This window comes from Electrona antarctica, assembly GCF_951216825.1.
Source record: "Electrona antarctica genome assembly, chromosome: 12".
NCBI lineage: Eukaryota > Metazoa > Chordata > Actinopteri > Myctophiformes > Myctophidae > Electrona > Electrona antarctica.
In genome coordinates, this window is record NC_136793.1 from 52,166,365 (window position 1) to 52,178,623 (window position 12,259).

General features: G+C 41.8%; 1 protein-coding gene across 1 annotated transcript in view; it reads right to left on the minus strand.

The window, feature by feature from the left end:
• Nucleotides 1-1,954: 1,954 nt before the first annotated feature.
• The window catches only part of LOC306934012 (disintegrin and metalloproteinase domain-containing protein 9-like), a 45,705-nt gene continuing 35,400 nt past the window's right edge, over nt 1,955-12,259 (minus strand). Inside the window, exons 18-24 of the mRNA XM_079516420.1 lie at nt 11,449-11,532; nt 11,218-11,323; nt 10,877-11,024; nt 8,831-8,921; nt 8,486-8,512; nt 6,117-6,172; nt 1,955-5,539 (exon numbers count right to left, since the gene is read on the minus strand). Of these exons, the coding sequence (XP_079372546.1) occupies nt 5,482-5,539; nt 6,117-6,172; nt 8,486-8,512; nt 8,831-8,921; nt 10,877-11,024; nt 11,218-11,323; nt 11,449-11,532 (570 nt within the window). The 3' untranslated portion in view covers nt 1,955-5,481. The remainder of the gene's footprint in view (nt 5,540-6,116; nt 6,173-8,485; nt 8,513-8,830; nt 8,922-10,876; nt 11,025-11,217; nt 11,324-11,448; nt 11,533-12,259) is intronic.

Here is a 12,259-nt window from a genome sequence, read left to right on the forward strand (position 1 = left end):
ACATTGAAGTTTGTCATTGAATAATAATACTAATTATAAAGTAGTCTGTCACAAACCCCTCTCTTTTACAAACGCAGTCATGCAGAGAAATTATGATAATTTGCATACTTTCTTTCTATCACCAGTAGTAGACAATCAGTCACAAATTAGCACCCTGTAGAAGATCCATACTAAATGTGGCACATTGTCATTGCAGCCATCCGTAGGTGCCCTTTGAGAGCGGTTTTGAAGGAGTCAAGGGATTTGCATGTCTTAATGACTGTTGGTAGGGCGTTCCACATTTTGGTGGCATAGGAGCGAAAATAATTTAGTCCCTTGTTTGTGCCGAATCTGGGTTGTACATTTGATATTAGATTCATTGCAAACAGACCACTAGGGGGCGAGCCCGACTTGTTTGCGATGGTTTTTGAAAACCTTATACCCATACCTAACATCATGCCAAAAATCAAAAACTTGTCACCAAGAGTATAATTGTTATGATTTTTTATGTATTAAATCCCAGTTTATAGGCATTTTAAGCTCCTGGCAGCCATCGTGGACGCCATCTTGAAAATAATGCCTTTCCAGAAGTTATTTTTTCCTAATTTTTTAGTATGTTATTTAGCACACCCAATACTAATAGAATCCATTGAAAAATCTCTTTTATCAATTATTGTGGTTTTTAACCATAGACTGACCCATTTAATATTAGATTCATTGCAAACAGGCCACTAGGGGGCGCTCCCAACTTGTTTGCGATGGTTTTTGAAAACCTTATAACCATACCTACCACCATACCAAAAATCAAAAACTTGTCACCAAGTGCACGATTATAACGAATTCAGACCCAGCTAAGTGGAAACCCCCCATGATGAAGCTCTGCACCATGAATAGGGGACCAGGCCTTCTGCTCAGCTGCTCCTCTGCTGTGGAATGCCCCTCCCTTTTCAGGCTGTGACCACCCACCACCCCCCCCCACCACCCTGACAAGAACTTGGAATTGTAGGAGTTGAGGCATTACATTTTGTTTGACTGTGTTCTACAAGCTCCCAACGCCTTTTGTTTTGAAATTGTAGATCGGCTATAGGCGTATTCTTTGCCTCTTTCTTATTTTACAAGTTTGCCAAAGTTTGACCAGTTCTTATAGTAGGCCTATATGTTTGTTGATTACTTTTGATGCTGTAATGGTCTTTATATATTTACTTTTGATGCTGGTCTTTATATATTAAAAGGTTCTTAAAAGTGTCACTTAACTGTCCCCTCCCAGCCCGATCAGGAAGCGACCTCTTAACTGCCTGTTATAGCAGATATACAAGCCTTGTATATCTGTACCTTGCGCTTAATTGTAGATCGGCTATGTTTTCAAGATGAGTTGAAAATGAGTGAAGTTGTTGTTAATGTTGGCAAGCGATAAATCAGGCATCAGAGGTTGTTCCGTCCGCTAGTCTAGTCTAGTCAGCCATAAAACTGCACCCAGTGGTGGTTTACTTAAGTAAAAGTCCGGGTTCAAAATGTACTAAAAGGTAGAAAAGTATTGGCATCAAAATGTACTTAAAGTACTAAAAGTAAAAGTAGGCCTACTCATTATGCAGAAATGTCCCATTTCAAATAATTGTAGTGGAGTAAAAGTACTTATGTACAGTACTTAAGTAAATGTCTTTTGTTACTTTCCACCGCTGTCCTATACTGAGAAACAGTATTAACTGCCTGAGTTGTTAAAAACTGGGAAATAAATAAATGTATCTCTCCACTGTGCTGTTATTGGTACAGAAATGGACAGCGTGTTATCGTTTAGTCATCTACAGGTAGAATTTATTTGGTACCTTTAGTACTGATATCAAATATAAACACTTGTAGTGACGTGTGACCTTCAGAACACATTTGGAGGACAGCACAGCTCTGCAGATCATGAGAGAGTGACACAGAGAGAGAGAGAGAGAGATGCAGTGCAATCAGGCCAACCACAAACAATCAGTACATTATTATGATTGTTATTGTAATACAGTGCTGTGTATTCATATTCCTCTAATACAGGTTCATTTTTTTTTGTTACACTCATTCTCAAAACATCAAACCCTCCGAAAAAACACATCGGCAAGATTCCTTTCATTGTGTTTGCATGGGATTCTAAAAAACAATGTGTAAAACATAAGAAGGGTTTCTGGGCATCAGTCAGTCTTTTTTTAATGGCACCATGTAGGATGCTCGATGCTGTGGTTCATTCAGTCCGAGGACCTTTGGCGACACACCTCAACGTCTAGCAACACACAGACGCCTAGCAACACCCATCAACACCTCAACGCCTATAGCAACACAGCTGCAACACCTCAACGCAACGCCTAGCAACACCTGAACACCGAGCAACAGATGAACAACACCTTAACGCATAGCAATACCTCAACATATGGCGTGTACTGTGTATGTGTGTGCGTGTAGCCATGTAATGAAAGCTCTGAATTTGCAAACAGTGCAGTTTAGTTTAGTGGCAAAAATACCCTCTTACAGCAGAGTACCACAAATTGAGCCCGCGCGGTGCTACAGAGACAAACCGTGAAACTGAGAACGACGACAGCGACGATATACAAGCCACCATAAAGTACATACTAGTGTAATATAACACTCTGTAATTAGTCATGGCCAGTGAAGTACTGCTGGTTGACCAGTTTCTGCTGGTTGACTTTGTAGGACACACTGGTTATACTGGTCTGTGTTATGTATGGGGTTTGTGATATGGTACAAACTAGTTCCTGGTGTTGTGGTGTAGGACAGTTCGCTTTCCGAGCTCACGGTTTCATGTTGTAGCCCTTTTAGTAGGTGAAATACAATCAGGATAATTTATTGCAGCAGGTGTACATTTAGATTTCCGATTATTATATCATTATCATCTCTGATGATATTATACACATCAGATGTAACGTCATAGTAGAGGCATACATATACAGTTTGGCAACAGCAGTTGCCACTGGCAGCCATGTTGGCTCCGAAAGTCCTGATCAATAGCCATTGGTCTCCAAAATGCTGTCCATGTAACCATGGAGACATTATGGAGGGCATAAGAACTTGTGTAATAACAATAGTGCAGCCAACACATTCTATAGAGAGGAGGCAGCAACATGGCAGCCACACTACCGGAAAAAACATCACATCATCACTAAACTAAACATCTCACAAGAGGAGACGTGTGAAATAAACCTTTTCAAATGGGCTGACATTTTGTTTAGGTTTTTTTTTTTACCACAGGTGCCAGCAGTACACTCACTGCCAAATGAACATTAAAAACAAACATAAAAACATCTTCCATAAAACATTTGAAACAAATAACAAGACTCTGAAGAACAAACTGAAGAAGAGCTGCTGTGGTTGTTCTCAACCAATCAGATTGTCTTCGTCTATCAGAGGGCGGGGTCTGTTTGAATTCTCTCGGTTCGTGATAAAAGAAAATTACAATTGGAAACAAAATGATTTATAGAGTATATAAAAAATCACACCTGTGTGAAGTGAGGGGCGCTCTTATCACCATGATGTAAAATAGACACTATATCAAATTTGCTCAGACGCTATGATGTAAAATTGTCCATTCATTGAACAATGGGAATTTAATGTTTGTGTAGGACAAAGTTTGTGCGCACACACCAAAAGCTGGATATGCACTGTCCTGGTGTTAAAGCTGCAATCCGCAAGATATACAGATATTTCCTACTGGTTCTCTCTTGAACCTGGTTCTCCTCTGCGCGCGCCGAAACGCTGAGCTACAACAGAAACCCCCTCTGGACAGGGGACTTATTACGCTATTAGCATCATGCAATACCACTTTTCAACCAGCAAGTGGTCCTAGGAGAGTTCACCTCTAGGTGCACAGCTGAATTTGTTATATATATTGCATTAGCATTGGTGAGAATAACCTATTATTCACCCCCCCAAAAAAAAATCTGGATTGCAGCTTTAAATGAAGAGAAAAATGCAATATTGACTAATGGACTGTTAATTGAGGCCCGTATACTGCATGTCCTGAGTCTGGCTAGCAGCTAGCAGCCAGGGTTGGGTCAGTTACTATTGCACAGCTCAACCACCACTGTCAAATACTGCACTCATACCATGAAGCCTAGTAAATACATAATGCAATAATCTTTTTATTATTTGTTTTATTCGTAGGTAGGTAGGCAGGTGGGTGGGGTTTGGCACTATTTATTTACAGTATAAAGATTGCAGAATAACTTTTAGAGTTTAGCCAAGTATTTAAAACTACTTTACTGCTATTTTCTGTGACATTTTAATTGTCACGATGGGGTAAAACCCCACCCACCAGATGCTCACGCAAAAATAAAACAAACACCAGAAATTATCTGGAACTACAATTTCAGCACAAAAACAAATAACAAAACAAAACACTACACACATCCCCTCCACACACTCATTACCGCACGCACGCGCGCACACGCACACGCACACACACACACACACACACACACACACACACACACACACACACACACACACACACACACACACACACACACACAAAAGAGACTATAAAATGTATGATGCACTTGGTTTACATTGCATTGCATATTACGTTTTTTTCATTTTTCTTTTACACAATTTTGGAATTATCACCAGAAAAGCTATAGGCTGTAAAAATCAAGCGTACCCAAAGCTGTTAATCCTATAGAACCCCATTCAGGCTGATCGATGTCAGGGGTCAGGGTTACATTCCTATGACAGTGCTGACCAGAAGGGAAGTGCAATCAATCGGTAACAGTGGTCCTAAATAGAAACGCAACAACATACTGTAACATCACAGAGAAAGAGAAGAGAAGAGAAGAGAAGAGAAGAGAAGAGAAGAGAAGAGAAGAGAAGAGAAGAGAAGAGAAGAGAAGAGAAGAGAAGAGAAGAGAAGTGGTTGTTATTTCTGTTAACATAGCTCAGGATTCCCAGAGATCCCGGTACTAAAATAGTACCAGTAAAAACAAATGTTGCAGTCCTTTCCCAGTAGCTGCCTACAGGGTGCAGCGCCGAGCAGTCTGTCCTAGAGGACAACGGCAGTCCAGTTCAGTGTGGCGCGGTGTCCAGTCAACGTGTCCCACACTAACTGCGGGACATTCCGAATGTTGAAGCCACGATGGGCAGCTGTTATTAAATCCACTTATCGCCATCGAGAATCATGAGGCGACATGTGATGTCACCAAACACACAAGGGTGTGATGTCACCTCGTGTCTAGAATGTGTTAGCTATAGTGAAATCAGCTGGTGTAGCGTCGTCGGCAAGCTTTCTGGTTCGCGGCAGATGTTTACTCCACCGTGTTGGTTGTTGACGCCACAAATCTTTCTCTCCGCGGCCCAATGCTAGGTGACGCCCTTGGTGGTGGTCAGATGGGAGAGCGGCGGGGTTTGGTGAGAGGTTAGGCTGGGGGGAGTGGGAGTTGGAGGGGGGGGGGGGGGGGGGGGGGTTCGGGTGGGGACAGAATGACACACCCACCCGTGGGATCCTTATCCTCCCATTGGCTAGACTGGTGGAGGAGGGGCGGGTCTTAGAGGCACTAGTGATGCAGGCGGCTGTTTACTGAAGGAGAGAAATAGGGAGAGTGAGACAGACAGACAGACAGACAGACAGAAAGAGAGAGACAGAATGACAGGGATAGAGACGGACAGACAGACAGACAGACAGACAGACAGACAGACAGACAGACAGACAGACAGACAGACAGACAGACAGACAGACAGACAGAAAGAGAGAGACAGAATGACAGGGATAGAGACGGACAGACAGACAGACAGACAGACAGACAGACAGACAGACAGACAGACAGACAGACAGACAGACAGACAGACAGAAAGAGAGAGACAGAATGACAGGGATAGAGACGGACAGACAGACAGACAGACAGACAGACAGACAGACAGACAGACAGACAGACAGACAGACAGACAGACAGACAGACACAGCGATTGAGAGAGAGAGACAGACAGAGAAGGCGAAAGAGAGAGAGACAAAAGTGTGGTTACTTAATACATCACAGTAGATATTATCATTACAGTTTGAATGAACAATATTACAGACAGACATACAGACAGAGCCGGACAACAGTATTGTTAGGCAGTGACACACAGAATGAATATATCAGTCTTTGTTTCCTTACAGAGGTGGAGGTGGGGGTCTCATAGCGTGGGGGGACCCTGTTCTGTTGGTCTGTACCTAAAGCAGGCACGCACACACACACACACACACACACACACACACACACACACACACACACACACACACACACACACACACACACACACACACACACACACACACACACACACACACACACACACACACACACACAGAGAGAGAGAGATATATGGTCCAATCATATATCTCAACAGAAAGCAGGCAATCAGAGGTGAGCCTACCAAAAGTTACGAGGAGAAAACAATCACCAATAGGTGAATATGAACGTTGTGGACACAAACCGTGTAAAACTCACGTTGATCTGCTGTTATGGACACGAAAGACAACCTGCAAAACTCACGTCAAGTACCTTGCCGTCTGTTTATCTCAGGCAAAAAATAGGCCCAACCGAAAATGTAGACAATAGCCTTCGTGTGCACGAGAAGCGAACCCTAGTGTCCCTATTCTGGGGGCGAACGTTGAGCGAAAACAGCAGATCTACAGGCTCACAACAACAGCACCAGTGTTGAGCCCTGCAAGTACTTCTTTAGACTTTAGAATACTCTAGAGTATTTTAAGTATTGCAGTATAGAGTCGTAATATAGTAACACATGACCAGTTATAGTATGGTTTGTTGATTACAACGTAGCAATGGTCCTTTTTTTTAGGGTATTAAGTATTAAAAAATGTCCTTAAATTGTCAATGTCCTCTGGGGAACCTCCAAAAATAAAATGTGTGGACTCCCCTGGGAGTCCTGACCCCACAGGTTGAGAACCACTGCTCTAGAACTACAGTTGGGTGCCACCGATATTGTCCCTTATCATTTGACCCATTTAGGCCTGACCTCAAAATTGAAAAAAATCCTTCTAAATCCTCCAGTATTCTGAAATAAATATTTTCACGATTTTTCAAAAATAGCAGACCTACAAGCTCGTAGCGCGCCACTCGGTGGCGCGCTATGAGCTTGTAGATCTGCTATTTTTCAATAGCTAAATTATAACAATGTTTAAAACACCAAAAGGGGTTCCCGCCCAAAATGGGTTAACTGTCCTTTTGCGCAGATCACGCAAACCTCAGCAAAAAGAAAAGGACAATATCGATGGCCTCCAACTGTATTCTGTAGTGTAAATAATACACGACACGTTCACATTATAAACCCTCGACAGAATGCCGTTTCCGGGTTCCCACGTTGTTTTTTTAACAATTCATTTTCAAAACATTTCCAGAACCTTTCCAAAGAATAAAAACCCCAGGCCATTTCCAGGCCTATATGGTACATAATTCACAGGCCCATTATAGCGTGCAATTTTGAGGCTCTTACACCTGTGTGTATCAACGCCCCAAGACGACGTGACAAATAGAACAGATCTACAAGCTTAAAAATGTATCACGATGCAACATGTTGTTAGTTTGTGTCAATGATTCTTTTTGTCACGTGATGCCCTGTACACATTAGGCCACATGTATTTCACATACTGTTTACCATGTTGGTAACACTTTATATTAAGGTTGTCTTTATAAGGCATTATAACACTCGTTATAAATGTTTATAATCATGTATAACAACTTATAACCACCTTTATAACATATTATAATGCATTATTATGCTCAGTGGAACAGCATATTATAACTATTATAACTTAGGTGGTTATAAAGGCACATAGAGAAGTGCTGTAATGTCTGTGTCATAATGCATTATAACCATTGTGTTACCATGTCTTATAAACATCAATAATATGCTATAGCAGGACTTTGAGACCTTTAAGTAAAGTGGCAACATTCTTTAATGGTTATTAGCAGTTGTATCATTTTATAATACCCTATAGCATGACTTTGTGACCTTTAAGTAAAGTGACAAAACGTTGTATAATATGCTATAGCATATTATTGATGTTTATAAGACATTATTCCATTTAATAAACACATTGGTTATAATGCATTATGACACAGACATTACAGCACTTCTCTATGTGCCTTTATAACCAACAAACTATAATAGTTATAATGTGCTGTTCCACGGAGCATAATAATGCATTATGACCAGCACTTATAATATGTTATAAACGTGGTTATAAGTTGTTATACATGATTACAAACATTTATAACATTTATAAAGTGTTATAATGCCTTATAAGCACATTATAATGCATTATAAATGAGCTTATAATGCATTTTAAAGGCGACCTTAATATAAAGTGTTACCGACATGTTTTTTTAATGGACAAAATCAACAGCCAAAAAACGATGTATATCTAAACATTTTCTTTACCCACCTTTTCCAGGCCTGGAAAAGGTAATTTCAGAGAATGTGAATGTGTTCTAGAATGGACATTAAGTGCTGTATACTTTACCTCGTCTGGTAGTAACTGAACACGTTGCTTCACATGGAAAGAGAGAACAAGAACAATGTCAGTATCAACAAGTCGTGTTATCACTATTGTTGAACTTGTTATTTATTTATTTAACTTTTTCTGTGCCATTACGAGATTTTCTCCTGAATGTAGCTTATTGTATCCAACGGTGCCATTCACGAGATTTGATTAAGCAGCATTAATCCAGTGAATGTAATGCACAATCAATAAATGCACCATTTACTCCCCATCTCTCTCCCCACTGCCCTACTGTCAAAAATATATATTATTTAATAATCTCAGTGTGGTGTATGGCATGTTGGCATTCATTCAAGGCTCACTCACCATGCTACCGGGTTTGGCCCGGGCAATAGACGGGGGCTGGGCTCTGGGCGGCGGCACTCTGCTCGGATTGGCTGGAGCGCTGCTGTCAGCTCTGAAAACAGGAAGTAAATATCATAATCTAGATCAATGTTTTCATTGAGAGATTGACCGATTTGAAATTCGACTGTATTGTTGTGTTTCACAGAGCAGGCCACATTAGGCATCAGAATTGTTTTACCGACCCAAAATTCAAAATAATAACCCAAATAATACCCAAAAATATCTGTCTCAGTCATGCTGAAGAAGAACTGTTTATCTGAATCTGTCCTGTGGTTCTGTGAAGGGAATACTCTGAGTTACATTAGAGGCATTCGGCAAAAATGAGCACGACCACCAGCATCTGGATCAATCAAACCGCCATTTAATTAGGAGCTTCTCCTCAAAGTCTTTCAACACATTTCACAGCACACTTACCGTATATATCGTGGGAGTGAACAGGATAACCCATGAAAACCGGGAAGGCATAGTCATTTTAGATTTTTGATCTGCTATTTTATTATTATTATTATTTGAATTCAAACGAAAATAATTCATTAATTTTGAACTGCTGATTGAGAAGTAATAACAAATATGGCTTCATATGACCACTAACCACTTCATGCCGTACTGTATTTTAGGTGACGTGTGCTCAGCTGCTTACTGACTCCGCAGGGTTTCGTGACAGTTACCGTGTGAACCAAGACGTCTAAAAATAAGACTGAAAGAACAGATAGGGGAACGGATGACCACAATGACACGCTTGTGATTTTTTCTGCCACTATAGTTCATACTACTGTGCTGTTGCTATGACAACTGAATCCCCCTTGTGGGATCAATAAAGGTCTAAGGATCTTATACCCGTTTCTCATTTGTTTCCACGTCACCCAGCCTTTCCTTCTGACTGTTTACAGGGGTGGTTTCTCAAGCCTTTTCATACAGTACCAAGGACCACCATGTGAAAATGTTTTGTGGTCCTAAAGAATCCTCATGTTGAATGTTCTGCTTTTATCCGGTTCGTAACGGTAACGTAAAGACAAAAATCACACCCGTGTGAACTGAGTGGTGCAACTCCCCTCTCCCCCTGCCTCTCTCTCTCTCTCTCTCTCTCTCTCTCTCTCTCTCTGTAATTAGCAGGCAACAGTGCAACACTATCTCTCGCTCTCTCTCTCTCCCTCTGTTTCTGGCACAACAGCGCCACTTTTGCCCCTACTGGTACTCTAAACATAGGTTAGGACATAGTCACATAGGTAGGTTAGGACATCGCTGTTCCTTGGAGTGGTTGCACCACTCAAAAAAAGACAATCCTTAAGCCACTGGACTGATAGTCCATGGATAGTTGACTTGGCTCTTGTCCACTGCAGAGCCATAGAGTAAGACTCCAGTCCAATGGCGGCTCCCCTACATAGACTTCTATTGAGAATGGGGACAACAAATAGGGACAAGTCCTGGACCGTGAAGTAGGCAGAAATGCCATGCTTTTGTTATTGCTTAATGTAAATCGCTCTGGATTAAGAGCGTCTGCTAAATGCCTAAATTGTAAATGCATTGGACCCACCAGGCAACAGCCCAGCTTTAATGATCTTAAATCCCTTTATTTGAGATTGTTTTGTAGTAATCGTACAACATAAACATTACAGAGCCTTTAGTTGTTACTGTACAGTACTTTAAAACAGTTTTAGGCATGTTGCACACATGCCTAAAATTGCTCTTATTTGCGCCGCCCTCGTTGAAAACAATGTATTTCAAACTCCAGCTTGTCCCTCTCCAGGCTGCATGAACAGCACTCGAGCGCTCGGTTTCTGCCCCCTCAATATCCTAACTCTTCTATAAGATGGCTCTGGTCCACTGTACAAAACAAATGGGCAACTTGAATATTTATTGGATATTATATAAACTGTCGCCCAACAGTAGGTACGTACTGTGTGTGTTTGTGTGTGTGTGTTTGTGTGTGTGTGTGTGTGTATGTGTGCACGCGCGCGCATGCGTGCGTGCGAGAGAGAATGTGTGTGTGTGTAATGTCTGACTCACTCGTATGCCTGCGAGCGTTTCCTGCGGCTCAGCCCCAGTCGCGTCAGAAGCTCGTTCCTGCGCAGGAAAACGAACGCACCCAAAGCCAGGAGAGGGAGGATGAGGAAGAAGAAGACCAACAGGAAGTCTCTTAAAGACGTGTCCTTATCTAGAGAGACACACACACAGGACCGGACAGGAAAAACATGGTGATGGCATCGCATTTTGTCTCGTCTTATGACCACTCCCACGGGCTGTACAATGTCTGCTTCACATGGACAAGCCAGGGATCATGCAGTTAGTTGTGTGTGTGTGTGTGTGTGTATGTATGTGTGTGTGTGTGTGCGCGCACGCGTGCGTACCATTATACGTGGGTCCACTGTCCACACTGCCTCCATATCCAGTGACTTCACAAAGGGGCGGAGCCCAGCCGTACTCACAGTGACAGTTCTTATTGTTGTTGCATATCTGAAAGACAGACGGGGTCGATATTATTATAACAATTGAATGCTTGAGCAGGAAAGTAGAATTACACAAGGAAAGGTTGAGACAGACAGACAGACAGACAGACAGACAGACAGACAGACAGGTACCCCGTGTCCGTGGCATTTGTTCTGCAGGTCACAGTCGAACTGGAGGATCTCCGCTTCACTTCGACACTCAAAGTTCATGCAAACCTGAAGGAGAGACAATGTTATTACCGGTACTATATTTGTAATTTGGACATAACAATGTTTCCATAGAAAATTGTCGACAATGGCTTTAAAACAAACAGAGAGACGAAAAATAGCACATCTCTCTCTCTCTCCCCGACGCATTATGAGACTGTAGCGCGGGCTATTTCCCGATGCGCAACCAAACATAAACAGGTATAACTCTTACGCTTGCCTAGAGTTGTTCCGATGATACAGGGACAGCCCATCTTCACGTTATCATCCTATTGAAAGGGGCTTTTTATCACCGTTATCATCCCATAGCTATGGTTCAGTCGGTCTAGCCTACCAGGAGGCTCTGGTAGACTGTTGTCAGCCTTTCTAAGGCTTCACTCACACCTGCACAACAGATTGTTGTATAGCTTGTTGTATAGATTGTTGTATCCCCCCCCACCGCCCCCCCCTCTTTCCCCTCACTGTATATGTTTCTTTTCCCTTTTTACCTCCTTTATGATGAATTCCTGTTTTGTCTATAGAAGTGTCTATTTGTACGTCTCTAAATGTTTTGATGATTTGAACATGGTGGACCCTATTGGAAACAAGTGTAATGCTTAATTGGGTCGTCCACTCACAGTTAACAGCCTTTGTATTGAGTTTGTGCTTGAAATGTACTGTAATTCTGCAAACTGTTAATAAATTATTCAATCAATCAATCAAAGCTGATGCATGAGACTTGTTGACTGATGCAAGC